The following is a 23,085-nucleotide window of genomic DNA, read 5'->3' as shown; positions in this document are numbered from 1 at the left end:
AAAGATTAACCTAGTGGAGGCCCGGAACCAGTTCAAATATATGCCCCTGATGTTAGCTGAATTATTCTCACAGCGTGGTGTGTCATTCATTCACCAGCGGGATTGACAACATGCTGTAGGAAAATAAAACGGCTTATTCATCTGCAACATAACGCTCCATTACGAATGTTTACTCATTATGCAAAACGATATCAACAGCTCAAAACAATTCCTTTGTAAAGCAAAAAATAAAAACCCCGTTTATAGCAGCCCATAGTCTTGTTTGCTGAAGGATCTGAATTTGGCACTTATGTATTTACAAATAACACCGACAAAAATCCCCCGTGTAGCCTTTACACATTGTTGGGTAAAGTGCTGTTAGCAATCACCTATTAAGGCCGGAATATCGCACGGGAGTGGTGATCTGGCCACAACCATGACTGGCTACAGTTATCACCCGAGTCCTGATGTTTACACACCTCACCAGATATTAATTTATAGCCGAGCGAAGAAGAGGAGGACAAGGACTGGTTCCGATATCACTCGCCACTGATATTAACTGTGGCCATTAAATCAAACTCGCGCCTGCGGATTCGTAGCACAGCGCACTAACCACCAACGCTCCACCGATAACAATAACACACACACACGGGCACGCACACCCGGCACGCTTTTCCATTTTGTGGCTTAAAAAAGTGTCATTCCTCTCGGGAACAATTTTCATCCGACCTCACGCCAGCCTCCTTAATCTGCTTCCGTTATCCCATTTGATGTCAGCAGTGTTCCTCCTCGCTCAGCCTTGGGGGGGGGGTCCAAATTCAAGACTATATTTCACAGTCTGGTTCCACCCACCCCCTCCCCCCGATCCCCCCCCCCCCCATTCAAATGCAAAACACGCTTTGTGCTTTGAATGTGGCCACGAGGTTTAAATGAAATGGACCTGAAAATCCGCACTGGATTTTCTTCTCCGCTGCCAACAATACACGGACACACAGCTATTATTGCATATACATTATATATATTGCAATGCACAACCACGGCAAATGTAATGAATTGACACACGTGCGTGTGATGTTCTTCATCAGCACCACACGCCACACGGCTCTCACCGCACCTTGTTGTCCTGTGCCCGTCGGTGGCCAAATTCGGCGAGTGATTCTTTCTCTGCACCTCTTTGCTTCTTCTCGGTAACCGGCAGGACCATTAAAGTGTCCAGCTGTGCGGAGGGACTGGGTTTCCAAATCCGGGGATGCGGACCATCTGTAGTGCACGCTGTGGGCAGAGGTAAGGCTTTAACGAGTAAGTGAATGAAAGAATGAAATGAAAGTCGATGGCTTGAATTGACTGATGGCCCGGCGTTCATTAATCAACCCTTAACTGTGACAGCTGCTTGCCAGCTTGAGTGCATTGCCCCCCATATCTGAGTCTGTCCTCTCTCTCTCTCATTTGGCTGCCTCTGCCATCCAACTTCTGAGTATCCCGCCCCCCCCTCCCCATCATCCTGTGACTTGGATGCTGCGTTTTTTGTCTGTCCCAACAACACGCGCACGCTTGAAGCATGACGTGCGTGCGTGTTTAGCGTGTCCATCTGCTCGGCTTTCAGGCGTTAGGCCAGAGTTCCGCTCTCCAGGGGGAGACCGGCGATTGTGTCGTGAAGCCCTGCTGCGTGGATAATAACTGTGACGGTGACGCTGGCACAGTTTGTTCGTAAACAGCAATGAGCCAAATAAATGTCTGTTTATTCGTTTTTTGGCGGTGCTCGTTACAAAAAAGGCCATTAACAGTGCCCACCGATGATGCTCAAATTCTATTTTTTGCGTTAACTGGAGCTTCGTAATACAGTACGTAAAACAACAATTACCATCTTGTTACTTTTAACAGATAGTTGGGAAGGTATTGTTACTGCAATGTCTGCGTGGGTACTTCCACCACTTCCAAGACGTCTGGCCAGCGTGGAAGAGTAGGCCAAAATAGCAATTTTACTCTGAAAACATTTTTTTACGCAAATACTTAATGTCCATGCTTATTAAGGTACTGCTGTCGTTAAGATTCATTTCGAGGTTCAAACGCAAAAGGCGACGATGAGCTGAGCCGCGCTTCCCCGTGATGACCTCGGTGACCTTGCCCCGTGATGACCTCGGTGACCTTGCCCCGTGATGACCTCGTTGACCTTGCCCCGTGATGACCTCGTTGACCTTGCCCCGTGATGACCTCGGTGACCTTGCCCCGTGATGACCTCGGTGACCTTGCCCCGTGATGACCTCGGTGACCTTGCCCCGTGATGACCTCGGTGACCTTGCCCCGTGATGACCTCGGTGACCTTGCCTCGTGATGACCTCGGTGACCTTGCCCCGTGATGACCTCGGTGACCTTGCCCCGTGATGACCTCGGTGACCTTGCCCCGTGATGACCTCGGTGACCTTGCCCCGTGATGACCTCTGTGACCTTGCCCCGTGATGACCTCGGTGACCTTGCTCCGTGATGACCTCGGTGACCGGCAGACCATGTGGGACCCACACACAAACGCCTTGACGAGAGAATAGAAAAGCATTTCTGACACTTTTCCACATCCCCGCATTCGCGGATTCAGCTGGTTGCACCAAACGTCCGAAGCGCCGGTGTTGAGGTTTGTTTGGGAATCGTCGTCCGGCATGTGCTTTGTTAAGGTTTATTGACGCTCGGTGACTTTTTCAATCCACTGATGAGACTTGATCGTGTGTCGCGCGTAGGTGGGGAAACGGAGGTAGGGTGGGGGGCGGTGTGTCTGTGCGCGCGAGAAGGCACGAGGGTAGCGGCAGAGATCACGTGCTCGTGGCTAGCCATCGACGTCGTCGCGCGCTTTCAGATGCGCTTCTGCGTCCGTCTGGAACGCTCTTCCTTCTGATATCGGGAAGCCACTGGAGCTATGCACTTTTAAATCATTGTCTAGATTGAAAACTCATTTCTTTAGAATTGCTTTTTGTTGTTTAGTTTATTGTCCTTCCGCCGCACCTCCGATTAGCTCGGTTGGCTACGTTACGGTGTGAAAGGAATTCAACGCACACACACATGTACGCATCTTTCGGTGTGCACTTTGATATCAGGGCAATAACATGGCCGAGCGGTAGCGCGTTCGCCATTTGTTGCAGAGGTTCCCGGTTCAAATCCGGCAGCCGCCCTGATCAGCACTGTGGTGTGTTGTGGTGTCAACCACGCAAATACGTGCCGTCTGCTTGTGAGCCCGGCATCATGGTTCAAACTTGCCAAATTTAGAAAAATTACTCGTAAATATCTCCGTTTGAAATCTACACAACAATAATACACTCACCCTCCCCTCCACTGTAAAAAAAAAACTGGGCAGGACGCTCCTGAAAAAGAGTCACAAGACTCGTTGAGGCTTTCCTGGGTAAACAAGCGCAGCAGCATAATGATGAGAGGAAAAAAACAGCAGGCAAACGCAGCATTGGAAACATTAACATGTCAGCAAAGGACCTCCACATCTGTATTTTAATGCAGAAAAGGGCTACGTGACCAGGGCTTGTAAACGCTTGGGTGCCTATATCCGCATGTTGTAACTGATTCTCTTTCACTTTTCAGCGACTTATTTCTCGCCGCGGTCGATTATTTTCGTACACGTTGACATTTCATAATTGCAAACTGAAGCGTTGTCATTTCGTGCGCGGCGCGTAAGGAAACAACGCGAGTGGAAACCAAGATGGGGATTTCGCAGGGCGGCAATGATGCGAACAATAAAATAAGCTTACAAATGCACGCGTACAATTGCAGGATGAGTTCAACATGTGTTTCTGAGCCCACGCATTTTGCCTCTGCCAGTTCAACAAGCGAAGTGGAGGGCTTGGAGCTGAGATCATCACGGAGCACTTAGTCTGATCGTTCAATGGGGGCGACGCAACAACAAAAAAAGTCCTCCTTGCCGGGGCTTTTAAACATTCACATAACACACCCCCGTGCGTTGAATGGAATGTGCTAAAGGCAAAGTTGGCTTGGTTGGGGGGAGTGGCGATGGGTGGGTGTTTTTGGGGGGAGGGGTGGTTTAGTCAGGGATAGGGGGGATGGAAAGGGTCATTAATTATCTGCAGACATGTTGATGGTCTGTTGGAAACCATTTTTTTAATTTTTTATGTTTTTTTTTGCCTCTTACTCTCGTCTGTAATTGGTTAACGTGCAATTACTGATTATGTGTCGAACGTAATTGCCAAGTCTGTGTGTGCGTCAGACTTGTCCATGGCTAAAACAACCCGCTAATGATATAGAGAAAAATAGTCTCATTTAACATTATGCATGCCGTATGTTTTTCGTGCAATTACGATCAGGCAAAGGCTTATCCTCTCATCTGTTTTGCACGTTCTCCCCTTATTAAGCCACGTATGCGATGCGCGTACGTATGTTTGAACTTCTTTTGCACCGTACGTAGCCAACCGCGCCAACCGGAGGTCCACACACAGGGGGTGCAATGGTGCTGCGGTGGCTAGCGTGCAGTGTACCATGGAGCCGGCGACCTGAGTTAGATTCCCGATCAGAGATAAACATCGGTCACATGTGACAGGCGAACCGTTCTGGGTCTACACCCGGCCCGCACAGCCTTCTGCCAACCTGCACCGATCAGTTGTGCGGGGAAGTATGATGATAGCCAAAAGGTATTGAGGAGGCCTTCATACATCGCTGGATTGACAAAGGGCTGTGAATTATTATTGTTATTATTCATAATAAACGTTTTTGGGTTAATTCTAGATTTGAAGCTTTCGTGACTGCAAGGATTCATATTCTTAGGTTTTTTCGGTAAAGTCATTTTTTAATTAAAATTAATAAAAGTAAAATAAAAATCACGACGTTTCGGAGGCAGCACAAGCTTCTGTCTTCAGGTGGAACCGTCACAGCACGCTTGCTGTATCAAGTAAATGAGAAATTCCAAGAGATACTACCCCGTATATATACTGGTTGACGGGGGGTGGGTTAGCCAGGACAGGCCCCCTTTTATTATTATGGTAAGGTTGGTGCGGCTTAGGTTAGATCGCGTTATTTATAAATGTGTCGTAACCCTCCACCACCCGACACGGCCTACGTGTTAAATTTAATATTTTTCTTATTACAACTGTCACACACACATACACACTGTGTACCGCTCTGTAATGTAACAAGTTGAAATGGAACACGTTATTTAAATGGAACAAGTTATTCACGGCGACAGTGGAAGATGTGTTTCTCAAAGTTGGTTTTGGAAAAACAAAGGCAAGATTATACATTAGAGAAAAGATTAGCCCGATTATATTTGCTGAAGGGAGTCAATGCATCGTCCAGTGCGAATAGATTGCATTGGACATCAGAAGGCTGAACAGTTGGGCTCAATATCGATATTGATATGAGCCAAGCAATCAATCATTTATAACAAGCTCACGAAAGCAATCAGAGAAATCTGTTTGAGTAACACGGCTGGGAAGCTAAGCAAAATGATGTACACTTTGGACAGTTATTGAAGGAGGAATGAAATCAGAATGATCAAATAGAGAGGTGGATGACAGTGGGTTGGAGTGCTTTTTAAAAGCTGAACTTGATAATGAAAGTAACCAATGTGCCTAAATAAGTGTTTTACACGCTTTGTTTTAACTCACTCTGTCCGTTGTTGTCGTTGTTGTCGTTGTTGTTGTCGTTGTTGTATCCTCAAATCTTGTAACTCAATTTTAACCCACTTCCCAATGTGGTATCGACTGCAAATGTGGTATACTTATGTCAGACTGGTGACAATACTATATTCTATCATACAAAATAAAAACATATATATTTTTAAACATTCTTTTTTATAATTGTCCACGGTCAACTGACCTTGGCTGTAATTGGCCACGGTCCCTTACGTTATGGCAAGCTTTGGGGACACTTCCTGGAGTCGTGGAGTTCTGCGATGACTAGTACATTTCATAAAAGCGTGTTTTTAAAACAAGTTTTTTAATATTACTTATTTCAATGGCTGCCATATTACTTGCTGTGAAACGTGGAACAGAAAGCTGGAGAATGGTGAAGATTATTAAACATAAAGCTCAAAGTGCACAGGGAAACATGGGGCTATGCGTCCTTGGGATTACACCACGAGACATGGATAGAAACATGGGTTCCAGAACATATGTGGACCACAATGCCTTGCTGGTCTCATCAATCGAACAAATATGGCCACCTTATCGCGTGCTTTCAGATGCGCTTCTGCGGACGTCTGGAACGCTCTTCTGATATCGGGAAGCCACTGGAGCTATGCACTTTTAAATCTAGATTGAAAAACGAATTTCTTCAAAGCTGCTTTTTGCGTTTTAGTTTGTTGGCCTTCCCCCGCACATCTGATGAGCACGGTTGGCTACGTACGGTGCGAAAGAAGTTCAACATACACACCGTACACGATTGGCCGGTGATGACGAATGAAATGCATACATTGATTAAAAAACCCATCCAATTACAATAAGTTTATGATGCAGTAAGTCGCGTGATGTCCTCTGTCCGTATGGCCAAGGCTGCACACTGTACTCCACTCCTTGCCGTCACCAACCTTTGACGTTGATGAAACTATGAATTGGAACGGCATGCAACGGAACATTGAGCAGCCAAGAGAATTGTCCTGACCTTTCAAAGCTAATTCACGAAATTTGCAATTGCCTGAGAAAATATTTTTCTTAGGAAGTTGCACATTGTGCGGTGTTAAAGTAATGTTTTTAAATTTAAGCTTCATGCTGTATCGCATACGATTTTAAGCGTATATAAGTGTATATATATATAAATTGCAGTAGTTATGGTTAATGACACGAGATGACTTTTGTAGTTAAACCCAGTGCCTTGGCTCTTTGTGATGTAATACATCAACATTGCAACTTTGTGTGCTATTTTGACCGCACTTAAAAAAAAAGCTTAAGGCAAATTAATGATTTGCTATAGCCTAGCATATACACAGTGGAGGCCCTCATGTGTGTATATGGCCTTGACTATAGCCTAGCATATACATGGGACAGCTATGCCTATATATGTTGTCTTGCCTTTAGCCCATAGGATTTACACGGGGCAGCCACATGTATATGCAACCCTGGCTATCCACTTAGCTGCTCCATGTATCTCGGCCACTCATACACACAGCTGTCAACCCATACGGTTTATATCCCGTATTCTTCTACAGGGAAATTTAGTTTTCGGGTCCATACGGCGTACAGCCGTTTCAATACGGGCACCACATTTTTGTCTAATTGTTTGTGTTTCTCCCTTGTGATGGGACTTGTAGGATGAACGTTGAGATGTATAAGGGCACGGGGGTGACCAATAAGGTCTGAATTGGTCACAATAAGGTAGGGGGCACTAATAAGGGGTTGACAGGTATGCGTACGGACTGCGCCAGAGCCGGCCTCAACAGGCCCTGCCGTCTTGTTTGAAAATGCTCCGCTAGAATCGGCACCAACGCTGTGCACCAGGCGTCGGAAATGCGTTTCACTGACAAGTCTGACCACCTACAATTGGCACGAATTTATATTCTGGCCGCTGAAATTGGCGATTAAGCTACGTTTTAGCCAAAGCTTAGCTAAGCCATGTTAGGTATTGAATCCGATTCTGTTGCACAGATCTCCCATCGCAGAATCCCTCGTTTGAATGAGGTTCAAATAAATAATAATCACAATTTCTCGCACGGTAATCGCTGACTCTCGGAAAGAGAGAACGATCCGGAGGCTCCAAGAACCACAGCCAAGCAGCAAGGCAGTCACGCGGCGAGCCGGCGCCAACAATTGCCCAAGCTCTGCGGTCCTCTGCGTACGAAGGCGCTCTCAGCAAATTAATGAGCTTACATGATGTGGGAGGAAACCAGAACACCCGGTGAAGGCATACGCGTGCGAGGGGGGAACACTCTATCCCATGCAGACGGAGCAGTGCCGCCTTCTCCTGGCGAGCCAGGGTATAGTGCATTGACGGCCCTACGGGAAGGGAGTTTCACAACATTTGTGCGACCCACCAACCCTCGTTGCGTCCATAGGGCTGGATTACAAGGGTGTACCTCTGCCAATGATAGATTCGAACGTGGGAATCACCCGCAGGATTATCTCGTTCCTGCAGAAATCGTTCAGGGTGGAATCGTAGGAATTGAATATTGTATATAGCAGGAATCTCCCCCCAGCTCTCTATGTATGTATGTTGAACTTCTTTCGCGCGCCGTACGTAGCCAACCTTGACGATCGGAGGTGCGGGGAAATCGGAGGTGCAATTGGATGTAGCGGCGAGCGTTTCGGGGTTAAGCGATGCTGGGTGAGCGTTTCGGGGCGAGAGTTTCGGGGCGAGTGATACGGGGCGAGAGTTTCGGGGCGAGTGATACGGGGCGAGCGTTTCGGGGCGAGTGATACGGGGCGAAAGTTTCGGGGCGAGTGATACGGGGCGAGCGTTTCGGGGCGAGTGATATGGGGCGAGTGATACGGGGCGAGAGTTTCGGGGCGAGCATTGCCGATGGAGTGAATGCGGCGTGGTGAGTGGCGTTAGCGTCGGAGTGGCGAGCGCTGTGGTGAGCGACGCGTGTTTTGCAGCTGTCCCCGGCATAGGAGGCATGACTAACAAGCAGCACATGTCCAATCACCCACAATCCCCATTGACCGTGTTCTTCGCCACTCGCTCAGCCCCATGCTCCTCATCTGAACGGCTTCTTTGTTGCAGCCTCTCTCGCTCTCTGTGTCTCTCTCTGTGTTTTTTTTCTTCTTCGAATGTGCCGCATTCTCCCTCCTCCGATGTCCGCTGGCGTTATGAAATAATAAAAAGGGGATTTGGGATTGTCCGATAATGAGTTGTTGCCAAAAGTGAGATTGTTAACGTTTTATATTTAAAGCCTTTTAAATATACAGTGCTGCCTTTCATCTCTCGCTGGGTCGCTATCACGTTTCTCCACATCTGCGCGCAATGTTCCTTTATTTATTTGCCTGTGCGTGTGCACGTGTGGGGAGTGGTAGTACCTGGTGCGGTGTGTAGTAAACATTGCCACTAGGGAGACAAAGGCGGTCGGGCGGGGTGCTGGCCACCCACTCCCCCGTGCGCCGTGCCGGCCTTCATAGGTGCTCGCTAACAGCACTTGCTCCTACAGTCTGTTAATGCTATACGGGGGATCTTTGTCTTTGGGGAGCGGTAGTGCAGTGGCTAGCGCACTGCACTTCGAACCCGGCGACCCAGGTTCGATTTCCGCTGACGGTCAACACCAGTGACGATTATCTGCACCGGTCCTGGGCCTCCCCTAGGTCGACTCAGCTTCAAATGAGTGCCTGGTGCGGTGTGTAAACATCGCCACTGAGGAGACAAAAGCGGCCAGGCGTGGTGCTGGCCACCCACCCCTCGTGTACTGAGCCGGCCTTCAGAGGTGCTCGCTAACAGCACTTGCCCCAACGGTCTGTTATGTCTTTACGGGGGATCTTTGTCTTTGTGTGGTGAAACCTAGCTGAAAAAAAATAATTAACTCTTCTGTGTGACCAACAGAACGAGCCAGCTGGTATATTCCCAAGTGACCACAATATAAACTGCCAACAGCACATAAATTATCGTTGGCCGTTCATGCAGTCACCTGAATAACCCCCACTTTACTAATGGAATAAGGGTACAATTAAATTGTTTTTACTTGAATCTTTTCATTGAAGACAGTGGTGTAATTATTTCATTGTGTTTCCACGAAAGCATCAACGTTGAGCCTCAGTTTTCAAATTTGTCTAGGGTTCCTTATATAGTTTGGCCAATTATTTTTTTCCCTGACCATAAATTCTTCGTGATGCAAAAAAATATCAAGTTCCTTGGAGAAAGCCCCACGCATGCACAGAGGAAAGACTTCAAACTCTAATTCTAGATTTGAAGCTTTCGTGACTGCAAGGATTCATACTCTTAGGTTTTTTCGGTAAAGTCACGTAGGTAAAAAATAGAAAAATAAATTAAAATTAATAAAAGTAAAATAAAAATCACGACGTTTAGGAGGCAACACAAGCTTCCGTCTTCAGGTGGAAACGTCACAGCCACGACAGCTGTATCAATCGTGCTTTGACGGTTCCACCTGAAGACAGAAGCTTGTGTTGCCTCCGAAACGTCGTGATTTTGATTTAACTTTTATGAATTTCTATTTATTTATTTATTTCCTACGTGATTTTACCGAAAAAACCTAAGAGTACTATAAACTCTGTTAAATGTGGGAACCTACCTGTTCTTCTGCCCCTGAGCACATCATAATTCCCTGAAGGTGGATATCGTGTGATTACCATAGCGTCATCTCCGCCGGTAGGGGAGATTTTTTTTTAGGCAGTGCATGACCGTGCGTGGTAGCATTAGTTTTGGAGATGATCATTTCGAAATGGTTGAGATTGGGTGATGATGATGATGATGACGATTTTGCAGTGTTTCAGCTATTAATTTAACACGGTGGTTGTAATAGAGGATGCGTAATTAGCCGTGTGCCAATGCACCCACCATCCCCAGCTAAACAACACCCCGTTAGATCATTCGTCACGATTGGGTGACGTTATTTTATTTAAGAATCTTTTGTCTATCGCAACCTCATTTGCAGTGTTTCTCAATGTTTTTGGTCTCGGGACCTTTTTTTGCCAGTATCAAAGTATGAAAGAATAAGGAAAGGTTTTACTTTTTTCTGGCAATAAAACAGGTGTTCAGACGTTCAGACACCAAATAGAAATCTTGCAAAAAATGTAACCCTTTTTGTCTCTGGGGCCATCCATAAATAAATAAAACATGCTCCAAATCGCTTTAAACTATTGTCATTGTAGTGCGTATTTAATGTGGCGCTGCACTCTGATGTTGTATGAAAAAACATTTATTGAAACATCTATTTAATTAAGTAGAACGTGGTGTCTATATTTATTTAATGTTGCGCATTTTGATGTGACATCACATTTCTCAACCCCCCCCCCCTCGTCACACATCGTCACAAATGTCTGACCCCTCCCCACCCCTGCTAGGTGCGTGACGTCATTTATGGACGGCGTTCCCTGGACTGACACTTGCGAGACTAGGCCCTAAAGAAAGCCGTCTCTGGCGTAGACCAATCAGTTTCAAAGACAATGCCATCTATTTCGATTTAAAGCTTTCGTGACTGCAGGGATTCATCTTCTTGGTTCTTTCGGTAAAGTCACGTAGAAGGGAAGTAATAAAATAATAAAAATAAAACAAAATAAAATAATTCTCACGACCTTTCGGCCACAACGCAAGCAGCCGAAACGTCGTGAGAATTATTTTATTATTTATTATGTTTATTATTTTATTACTTCCCTTCTACGTGACTTTACCGAAAGAACCAAGAAAATGCCATCTATGTTATCGGAGCATGTTTTGTGTGCATGTTCTCACCACAAGGACTGTGTGGTTAGTGCAGCACTTGATTCCTTGCGAAAGGTTTCTATTTGGTGTTTGAACATCTCAACACCTCCTGTTTGAGTAATAGGTTTTTACCTTTTCAACTGGTACAAAAACTGACACCTTTATACAAGGCATCATGTTTGCAATAACCACAACACAAGCAGTCAAAATGCAAACAAAAAGAAACAACTCTGATGATGATAATGATGAGGTCTCATAGTGTAAATACCTCCTGTTTTATTGCCAGAAAGGGTCGAACATTTTCTTATTTTTTTCATGATTTGGTCTTGTTTGTCCAGTGTTGTCTGCTGTATTATGCCAAGTGTAAATTTAGCACGATATACTTCGTGCACAAGCGGTAAACATTATGAATAATAGAATCTGCAATGATCCCGTTCCGAACGATTGATTCGTGAGTGATCATAACGCGAACATTTTTGTAATTGCTGTGAATTTGTTGAACGGACTAATCGATTAACTCCACCTCTTCAAAAACACAGCTTTTACATGGAAACCACGTGACCGGTTTTGTACGGAATTTTTTATTTTTAAACCGTCGGAAAGTGGAACCATTCACGGACTCGTTCGAGACTTTGAAGTGACAAATTAAATTATCTTTGAAAAACCCTCTGAAGTGGGGAAGGAGAGGGGGTGCTTCCAATAAGTGTACCGTCTGGAAGGTGGAAGGGAAATACCACCGTCCGCCACCATGCAGAGAGGCCTGTCTGCCGGGGATGTGCAAGACAGTTGTTGGTCTGTGGCGGTGGCTTATCTTCAGCGTTGTCACCTGAGCGTGAATCGGGCACGGTGACGAAGTGGCTCAGGAAGGTGACACTTCTCTGGAAACCAGGCTCTGTTTAGCCTCGATGTGTTTGCAGTAGGTCAACTCGGTTGTGCAAAAAAACACGCCTAAGATCGAACCCCCCCAAAAAATGTCTTCATGTTACGCTTTATTTATAACATTTGTGTTGCGGCATGCACTTCAGCACTTGCTTTGGTTTCAGATATGAACGGGTCTATTCAAGAAATCAGTAACGGAGATGTTAACAAAAACCATGAAGCTGATAATTTGCACGGACGCCAAAATAATCGCGTAACATCGCGTGCAAAAAGGAAGCCACTGTGTGCAGAGTTACGCTAAAATTTATAGTCGCACGACATTTTTAGTTTGGTGTCAACAGTGGCTAAGTTTATGGATGGATATGACCCCACCATATAAACATAGAATTTTCACCTAGAATCTGGGACGTTGCATTGTCGAATAGTCCAAAAAGCATTGGCATATTTTAAATATTGAATGTTTACAATTGTCCTTTGTCCCTGGAAATTCACTGAAACACATTGCAACAATGTACCAAATTCTTTGGACAAAAACTGCCTTGAGGCTGTACATGACAAGTGGCTAACAACTGTGTTTCCAGTGTGTTGTTGGTGTACACGTGGTATCAGAAATCGTCCTGGGCCTCCCCGTAAATTCACTGTCCTTTTAAACATTTAGAAACAGGTGACAGGGCAGTGGTGTTCGTGACACCACCGCCTCGCGTGCCAAGCCCCCGGCCTCAATAGATGCTCGCTAACAGCACTTGCCACAGCTGTCGGCGTGGTGGCTACGCGTGTTTGGAGAGGCTCGCGCCTTTCGCGTTTGCCTTCGGGAGCAGTTTGCGCGTTGGCGTGGATTAGCGACGACTTCTTGGCAGAACGCGCAAGACGCGGGGGCTCTCTTGACTCTCCGGGATCCTGTGTCTGGAGACAACGAGAATTGGCGAGGGTCGAGTGTTTGAGCGCACATGTCGAAGTGCGACTTGTGATGGGGTGTGTGGTTTATGGTGAGAAGGGGCAGGAGAGGAGAGGGCGGGGGGGGTGTACGTCGCAGGCGGTGGCGGCTTGGAGGGATTGGGGGGGGGGCATCGCGTATGTCAGCACCGCTCGTGTCATTGTCAGCGCCACTAAACCCGGCCACTTCTGGCCGTGTTTTTTTTCGGGAGCGACAGATGGCTGCTTCGTACGGCAGGCTGGTGCGGCAGTGGTGCCGTTCAGCCGGCCGCACCATTGTACGTAGCGTCTGGCGTAGGTCGGGAGGTAGAACGGCGTGCTCCCCACCGCAAGGGTCACGAGTTAAAATCTCGTCCATTAAATAATGACGTCACCCTGATGCTGCTCTATTTAAGACCGGAAGCAACAGGAGAGCTTCACCATTCTTGCCCGATGAAGCTGATTGTAATTATCAGCGAAACGTCGCGCTACTCACATTTTAAAATGCTGTTGATTCTCTCTTCGGGACACTGGTGGGCTAAAGAAGTAAATTAATTTGTCCTTTGAAAACGTGACACATTTTTTACTGTTTGGCTGTGTCGGTGGTGGAGGGTTACGACACATTTATAAATAACACGATCTGACCCAAAAACCTATATTATGATCTCATCCAGGGTTAGGCCGGTTTCATCGTGAACCTCTTTCTGGGGTTTGGTAATAAGAGCCACTTCCTGGACAGAAGAAAACTGTCCCTTGTCCTATGGAGAGACTGGTCGTCCCCTGTTTAAAAAAAAAATAATTTGAATTTACCTCCGTAGCCGATATGTCCCCAGCGAGATGAGTGTTACTGTGAAGAGCATACGTGTGTGTGTTCATGTTGATGTCTATTGCGGGCGTGTGGTGGAGCGAGTAGTGGCACAGTGGTTAGCGCACTGCATATCTGCTGAAACAGTCCTGGGCCCGAATCCCATTCACCAGCCTGAATTAACTAATGTGGTGAAGTATGGTCAAAACATCCCCCATGACCTACATGGTATGGGGGAACCTTCGTCTTGCAGTGGATTGATAATGATCATGAAAATTGTAACTATTTAAAACATGTACATCGCATATTTAATATCTGTGCCTGCCGTGTTACTCTTTATTTTCTGTGTTGCACTCTGTATTCGCATGCTCTAACAATTCAAACATTTCCACTTGACTTTAAGGGATCACTCTTACTTGCATGTGGACAAAATAGTTTCGATTTGGTTCGTGTGTAAAAAAGTAGTTGGGGGGGGGGGGGAAACAATGAAAATCATCAGAAAGAAAGTACTCGCAATGTTTTCCCCTTCTGCGTTTGTCAAACCTTGGCTTGTGTTCCCTGTGCATTGGACCAACAACCAGGGCTCTGACATTCCTCAGTGTTATGCATTTTCCAGTTCTTCTCTGTTTGGCCTCAAAACAAAATCTGACAGCCTTACCTTTTGAATTCATACTTCTGGTTCGGCAATAAATGCGGAGCTTAGGCAGAAACTTGGCAGGCTTTTCGAAAATGTCACGCTGATAATAATAATTTCCGTCACTTTATCGATCCACTGCTAGATGAAGATGTCTCCGTGCCATATCGATCATGGGAGATTATTACCGCGCTTTGTCCCACTTGTCAGTGCGGGGTTGGTGAAGGGGGAGGCCCAGAATGGGTTCACATGTCACCCGTCACTGATGTTAACCGTGGCTGGGACTCAAGCTCAGGTTGGCAGGTTCTTCAGTGCGGCGCGCGGGGGCCGCTGTGCCTCCCACCATTCCCTAATTTTATAATATTCAACTTCCTCCGTACGTAGCCAACCGCACTAATAAATACTGGCAAATGAGGTACCAATGGTGTAAATGCTTACCCCGAGCTCTCATACTCTGATGGTGCATTGTCTTTGAGTTGTGCGGCTTTTGGCGTCATCTGGTCCAACCCATGTGAGACTAGGCTCTAAGGAAAGCTGTCTCGGGTGTGGACCAATCAACTTCAAGGACAGTGCATACATTATCAGAGTTATGTTTTTTGTTTGCATTATGACTGCAGGTATTGTGGTCTATGTAAACATGACTCCTTGTAAAAAAAAAAGGTGTCAGTTTTGTTGCCAGATAAAAGGGTAAAAAAACTATTATCAAATACACGTGGGTCGGGAATTTTATACCTCCGCTTCTGTATGTTGAGAAGAAAGACGTCGGTCATGTCCACGGTAAGAATTCATGTTTGTAAATGTTTCTGTAAAAAATATATTAATTTATTTTATCAATGTTTTTTTTTTCTATATATAATTTTTTATTTAGAAATGGATATGCATAAGTTGTCTTTGAGCGTGGCAATCAAAGGGGTTAATTACGAGTCGTCACAAAAAAGCAAGAGGCAGATGGGCTTAATGGCCATCAACGGCCTTAACTTGCTGAATACATTAATTCCCCTAGCATGTTCCGGCTTAAACATTTCAAAAGTTACTTTTGTCCTCAAGGCGGTGATTGTAACTGCTCGATGTAGACCGACAATCTGTTCCTCGTGAAACATTATTTGCGTTTGTGTGCCTTTGTCGAGAAAGGACTCGCAAAAGGAAATTGGGGCCACCTCGAGACGCGTGTGGAAGTGTGGCGTAAGTGACGCGCTGGAGCAGATTTATTGCTCGCGTTTGTATTGATGTTGTTTGTAGTGGCTGATTTTTGCTAAAAGGCCACGGTCTCGCAAAAATGTCTGTTTTAGCCCTGCTCATTTGAATGAGAGGGGCAGAAATGGAAAAAAAAGAACCCACATGAACCTGGCATCGTGAGTGTTGTGATCTTTTTTTATTTTACAAGAAGAGTTTATTGTCGTGAATCCCAGTCTCACGCAAAAATCTGGCTCGAGTCGGCATTTGAGACAGTGGGGAGATGTTTCGTGGCGTTCTCACTCGAGTTGAATAACTGTGCAGGGGAGTTTGTGGTGGGGGATGAAATGGAAGAGAAACGACACCAAATTGGCACTGCGCATGGTAAATTGTCAATAATGTTTTTAAATTCTCTCAAAACATTCGTAAAACCCTCCCAACTTTTATCATTTTTACTCGTACCCGAATCACCGCAATTGGATTATTGAAGTTTATGTGAAGACCTTTTTTGTAAATGCCATTTGTTGAAGGCTTGTTTTTATTTCGGCTTGAGTAAGCGAAATCCAGTTTGACTTGGAGTTCTCTCAATTCTTTTTTGGATGAAAACAGATTATTCCCGGCCAAGTGTTTTTGTGCGCAGGAAAGAGCCGCGCAGTTTGTCCCCACATTTTGCTGAGGACCGCATTAAATGATGCAGGCCGGAACCTCCAGGAACATGCCAGGAAATTGTGGAAAGAGTATCACAAATAACGATTTGTGTTCAACATTTTCAACTCTTTAACATATTCTTGAGATGTGCACATTTTCTATTAGGTTGATGGTATCCGGTGACTTCATAGCTATAAGCCTTTGATTTAAGACAGATTTTTTTAAAATAATATATTGACCTCGGTAAACAAATCTGTGGCCAAAAAGAGCAAAATTATCTGAGCAAAGTTCACACTGGAAAATATTAACCTTGGAGTCACGTTCGTCAAAAGGTTACTTTTTATTCAAATTGAATAGAAAAATATACATACATTAAAACTACAAAGGCGTAGAGAGATGGTGCAGCGGGTAGCGCGCTCCTCTGTGAAGCCAGCTACCTGAGTTTGATTCCTGGTCATGGCTGATGCCAGTGGCAACCGAAATCTGAATTGGTCATTCCCGCATCTAAACCCTCCTTCACCAAACTGCACTCACCAGTTTGGTGAAGCATGGCAAGAACAACACCATCAACGATGTGGCATGGGTCGGCTGCCATCCACGCATGGATTGCGAATGGCTGGAACTTATTTTTTATTTCATATTTAAGCAATGCAGTCCTGAATTTTGTCACGTGAAATTCATTGAAGTTACATATGTACGTTGCTGCGAGCTCTCCCTGCGAGCTCTCTCTCTCTGCATCCACGTACGTGTGCACTCCGCGCAGGGATGTTCCAGTAGAATCTCCCCGTACACACACGCTCACATACACGCGACGCTTGCGCGTACACGCGACGTCTCAATCTGAATGCTGCCTTTGTGCCTTGCTGTTGATGGAGTCAGTGGGGGAGGGGACGGACGAAGGGCTGTTTCATAGAAATGAAATTAACTTCCCTCTCATCCCCATCCCTTTGCCTTCCCACAGCTCCCCCGCTCCCCCAAGTCCACCCATAGCCCCATCTCCCCTGTTGTGCACACGCAGACAGTTTAGCATTCACACAGCCTGCCCCGAGGGCCAGAAGGGCTGGGAATTTAAAAGGGTTTAAAGTGCCCTGCAGGTTCAGTGTAGTTGGCTATACCACATCAGAGGCCCCTGGAGAGCCAGACTTTAATTACCCCTAAAAGCATGCCCCTTTTTCCCTCTGGGAATTCGGTGTAAGCACGTGTGCGTTGTGTGTGTATATGTACTCAAGTACACACGAATAGATAATCACGGTGAGAAGACCAGGACAGATTGATTTCCCTTGGCTCTCAAGCCTGAGGTCAACGCTTGTGACTGCATCACCCTGAATGCACCCACTCTCTCGTCGCATCTCAGACACTCCGCAGGACGGAGTCTGGTTTTAGCACGTTGATTGGAGACTTACTGGGAATGCCGAGCATTGTGGGCTTTGGGGCTGTGAGGTGGCGGTACAACAATGGATTCTTGAATCCATCCGTACAGCGGTTTGGGAGAATTCCCACATCACACGTTTGTTTCTCTCAGAACACTCCCCGTTTTCTACCACGTTACAAAAAACTCTGAGACGGAATTGGCCAACCATCCCAATGCAGGGGCCCTCCGGAAAAAAATAGCGTGGGACTCGGTGAGGATGGTACTGGGCAATTAAAGAACATTGTAATTCTTGTTATTAACCCCAAAAAATTGTAGACTGAGCCCCAGGTTTTGGGTCAATCCACTGCATTGTCCAGACAGTGCTTGTTCAGGACATGTTCCACGTGAATGTATGTTGAACTTATTTCGCACCGTACGTAGCCAGCCATGCTAGTCAGAGGTGTGGGGGAAGTAATGAGTATTCATTGCAGATTAAATCGTGTAAAGCTCCAGTAGCTTCCTAATATCGGAAGGAAAAGCGTCCCAGACAGCCACAGAAGCGCATGTGACCATCTTTCTTCGATGGTTAGCCAAAAGCCGCCACTGCAAGGATGACCGGAGTTCGTGTGATGGTTTTATGCTCCTTAACGAGATGAGCAAGGCATTGTTGTTCATTTGTGGCGAGCACAGCCTTACTGTGTAAGGATAAGAACTGTTTTAGAAGGCACCTATTACAGCTGCCATTTACACGTGCGGTAGGAGGTGGGGGGTGGGGGGGCTACCTTTGTTTTTTCAATGCTCATATTGACCATGCCATACCATTTTTGGCTAAGTCAACCGAAGAGAAGCCCACAGAAAGATTTCACACCAATAACCACTGGTGTTGTTGCACTGTCTAGGTGTCAGGGATTAGCCGTAATGCTAATCCCTGACACCTCGGCTTGCCAAGTCTGAATGCAGCTAATCCGGGAGATTGTATTATTATTATTATTAAATAATTTTCTTCAAATATCCTCTATCTATTAACATCTCTTGGGTTGCTTTCAATTTGAACAGGAATATCGATGCCAGTTCTGGCAGAGACTCGTGGCCAATCTGGGAGGGTTGGGCAACCCGACTGACATCATCTCCCTAATGCATGTCACTACACACGATTACACTATACGACGTATGTTTCTTGTAAATATTTTGTTTGTTTGTTTTTGCCCTTGTTAGTTTGTACATTCCCAGCCTGCAATATCCTATTATAACTCCCGCAATTGCTGACGATCTTGGGCAATGGTCGTTTTCATTAAAGAGGTGCTTAGCTCAATGGGCCCTACCAACTGAACTAATGAATCTTCTTGGTTCTTTCGGTAAAGTCACGTAGAAGGGAAATAATAAAATAATAAAAATAAAACATAATAAAATAATTCTCACGACGTTCCGGCCACAACGCAAGGATGACCTGAGGACGGCTGCTTGCATTGTGGCCGAAACGTCGTGAGAATTATTTTATGATGTTTTATTTTTATTATTTTATTATTTCCTTTCTATGTGACTTTACCGAAAGAACCAAGAAGATGAATCCCTGCAGTCATGAAAGCTTTAAATCGAAATTGAACTAATGAAGTCGGAGCGTGAGACTAGTTCCTGGCTCATACTACGTATTATATAATTGTGTAATTAGTATTACGATTATCCTGTGGATGGCTTGGCATGCTTTCTATCAGCTTTTGCGTCACACTGTCATCTGTGGGTGGCAAACGAATTGGTTTACTAATGATGGGCATTTTAAATTTGCGAGAGTTTAGCACAAGACTGAAAGCAATTTAGAACTTCACGCTGGCACCGTCCTACGGGGAACTTCAATAAACCTTCCTCCCACAACGTGCGGAGGCCCAAATTCAGAAATATTGGCTTTTGAAATGTAATGTTTCTAAACGTACACTCAACAATTCAGCATTCTAGCCCTTATAGAATATCATATGGACGGTCTTACTCCTTCACGGTGACGTGAGTGTATTCGAAACAACACGCAGCGGGTTCTGCGTGATGCCGTCCTCCCCAGGAGGTGTTGCGCTCCAGGTGAATCGATTTCCAAGCGCTGCGCGATTGATTCTCAGATGTCCACGCCGGGGGTCAGATTGGCGCGTCGGCGAGTGTTTATCTTCATGCCCAGCGTTTGGTGAAAAATGCGCCGATATCTTCTTCTTTACCAGCACCACCACGGCCGCGAACGAGGCAAAATCAACACCACGCGATGGTGATTCAGCCATTTCGTTACGTCGTGAAGCTGGCCCCCGAGTGGAGATTTCTATTTTTTTTAATCATAAAGTTTGCTGCAGCCTTTTTAGAAATGATTGACTGATCCATTTTTCTACAACAGTCTTCTGCTAAATGAATTGACAAAGACACTCATGTTATTACTGTTAATTCCTTGGCAGAGGGAAGTGCATTTGTTTTTGTTACGGGGCTTTACATGCCCATTGCCACGGACGGAGGGAGGCCGCTCTCTCTCGGTCGCTCATTTACATTCAGAGCTGGCTTCCCGCTACCCCTCGGCTGTTTTTATTTGTTTATTTTTCACACGGCCGCAGATCCCAGCCCTTTGATGTGTGCACGCATGTGTGGACTTCTTTTGCACTGTACGTAGACGATCTCCCTAATCGGCGGCGCGGGGGAAGGTCAACGAACTAAAACACAAAGAGCAGTTATGAAGAAATGAGTTTCCAATCAAGATGATTATTTAAAAGTGCGTATCTCTGGTGGCTTCCCGATATGTCGGAAGGAAGAGCGTTCCAGACGGCCGCAGAAGTGCATCTGAAAGCAGCGCGTCTGATGGATGGGAAGTTGTTTTTATTTTATTGTTTTTACTTCAAATCAAAACGGCACGACGCCATCATCACCGTCCCCATCTCCGTCCCCGCGCTGACAGCCCACTGTGCCATCTGCGACTTGCTGGTGCCCCAGCTACTCCTACAGCCCCTCGTTAGGGCCTTCAACGTTGTCGCGCGTTCTGGCACGCGGTTAAGCGTAAAACACGCGCGCTCGCTCGCTCATGAGAGTTTGTAATTACGGTTCGTTATGGACTATGAAAAACGGGTTTCAATCGTGTAAAAGACTGTGATATGAATAGATTTCATAGCCCGTTACTGTTCATCAATGAGTATTTATAACACAGCCTGGTTGGTGATGTGGTTCCAGCACTGGATTCAAACATTGCGGGTTTGTCAGTTTGCATCCTAAGTCGGCCTTGACGCAGCACATCATCTATTCCGGGGTTGATAAAATAGTGCCGCTTAGTCGGTTGTCAATAGGTTAGTTGTTTTATGGAAACTAAACGAAACTTTTATATATTTAGCTATTTATTAGAAGCGACCTGGCCGCAAATGATAGCTCAACGAAGTGGCTTATCGCGTGGAAATGTATAGCAGCCAAATACTCTAAAAGCAAGTTTATAAACGTGGAGGGAAAAACCGGAGGACCCGGAGAAAATTTCACGCGACCACAGGGAGAACACGCAAGCTCCAAAAATATAACAGGCATCAGGGTCTGGATCAAACCCACGACCTCCTGTATACCAAGCGAGGTAGTTAACATCTCATAGCCACCGAGCCTCTGGCCCCCAGGTTTAGGTGTCCTCATTGCGACTGAACACTTCTCCAGGCTGGTTGGTGCCTGCAAATATATCGACTTTTAATTCACGGATTGGCTTCATTTTGTTATTTGAATTGTCTTGCGTTTGTACCCTCCGCACGTACACAATGTCAATGAGAACCAGATAGACCGATGCGTGTGGGTGTTGTCATCGATCTTTATAAATTCACCAGTAGTTGTCTACACCACCTTTTTATCGGCTTAATTATCACACTCCGAGGGAGGCGATTTGATCGATTTTCAGTTGTACGCTTTGAGGCATGGAGCATCAATGTAAGAATCGATTGGATCCAATGACTCGACCTCTCATTACGTCTGCTAGGGATGTAGTCATTCGTCGATTATGTTAAATATATGAGCAATACACACATCTTTACATTCTATAGATTCATACTGCTACACATTCTATGTGTACTACGTGGGTAATTATAACTGAATCGTGACCGATGATCGGATCGATTTGATTGTGGAGGAGGTAATCGATGTTCTTAGGTTTTTTCCGGTAAAGTCACGTAGGTAAAAAATTAAAATTAATAAAAGTAAAATAAAAATAAAATAAAAATCACGACGTTTCGGAGGCAACACAAGCTTCCTGAAGACGGAAGCTTGTGTTGCCTCCGAAACGTCGTGATTTTTTAAAATTTTACTTTTATTAATTTTAATTTTTTACCTACGTGACTTTACCGAAAAAACCTAGGAATATGAATCATTACAGTCACGAAAGCTTCAAAATATAGAATTAAGGTAATCGATGCTTTCTTACTGAACGCAAGCAAATAGGTCCCGCAATGCCATGCCCACTCCCATCATGCCACTCTCTTCTCACTTAGTCCCCGTATCGTGTACATTTCAGAATCAGCAATCTTTATCTGGAGGAATCCGATGAGCTATGAAGCTCTTTTTCACAGATGTCCAGTAGGGGCAGGTCAGCAATTTATTTCTTCTTTCGGGGGAGGGGGGGAGTGGAGGTGGTGGTGGTGTACTGATTCGTACACTTCGCTATAAACCTGGCGACCTGAGTTCGATTCCGGCTGATAGCTGAACTGATCGTGGGCACCTCCCCACCAACCACCCCCGCCCCCGCCAGCCACTTCTACGAACTGCACAGACCAATATGGGGAAGTATGGTCAAACTGCCCCCATTTACCGGCAAGGTGTGGGGAAGCCTTCATCCATTGGTGGATTGAAACGGAGCTGCAAGTTACGAACTCGGGGGGCGGGGCACATTGCGATATATTTATGAAACGCTCGAGGCAAATCTGGGCGAATTCAAATAAACGCGTAGCATTGCAAGTGGAACAAGCAAAAAAAACGTATTTACAAAAAGACTAAACTAAAAATATTTTACACCGACAAAGTAAAGAGTACATACTATAATTTTTACACGTCAATGCCTACGTGAAAAAAAAAATTCCCGGCCAATTCACGATGCTATCTGATTAAGCTCAATTGTCAACAAAGCATCACGTCTCACAGTCAAATTGCCATCGCGAGTTTACCTATCGTCGAGGCTTCATTGATCCAAACAGCATTATCATCATCAGAAGCAAAAAAGTTGACAGCATCATCCCGAAGACGGTTCATAGAAAATCACCCGCATTACCTTGGAGTTCCACTTACGGAGCGAGTGACATTTCGTATGGGACAAATGCAAAGGCATCGTCGGTGCACTCCCGCCAAAATGCCTCGCAGTGCTCTCTGCACCGGAGATCCTACGGTTTTTTTTCCCCTCCCAATACGAACTTTCATGCCCCCACCTGGGTG

The 23,085-nt window shown here is 45.6% G+C and overlaps 1 protein-coding gene across 3 annotated transcripts in view; it reads left to right on the top strand.

The window, feature by feature from the left end:
- Window positions 1–23,085, top strand: part of LOC144938475 (phosphatidylinositol 3,4,5-trisphosphate-dependent Rac exchanger 2 protein-like) — a 210,679-nt gene that overhangs the window by 100,008 nt on the left and 87,586 nt on the right. For all 3 annotated transcript variants that reach the window (XM_078866327.1, XM_078866326.1, XM_078866325.1), the window contains exon 20: window positions 1,178–1,263. In XM_078866327.1, the coding sequence (XP_078722453.1) occupies window positions 1,178–1,263 (86 nt within the window). The remainder of the gene's footprint in view (window positions 1–1,177; window positions 1,264–23,085) is intronic.

This window comes from Lampetra fluviatilis, chromosome 22, assembly GCF_964198595.1.
Source record: "Lampetra fluviatilis chromosome 22, kcLamFluv1.1, whole genome shotgun sequence".
Classification (NCBI taxonomy): Eukaryota; Metazoa; Chordata; class Hyperoartia; order Petromyzontiformes; family Petromyzontidae; genus Lampetra; species Lampetra fluviatilis.
This window is presented reverse-complemented; position numbering and strand designations above follow the sequence as displayed.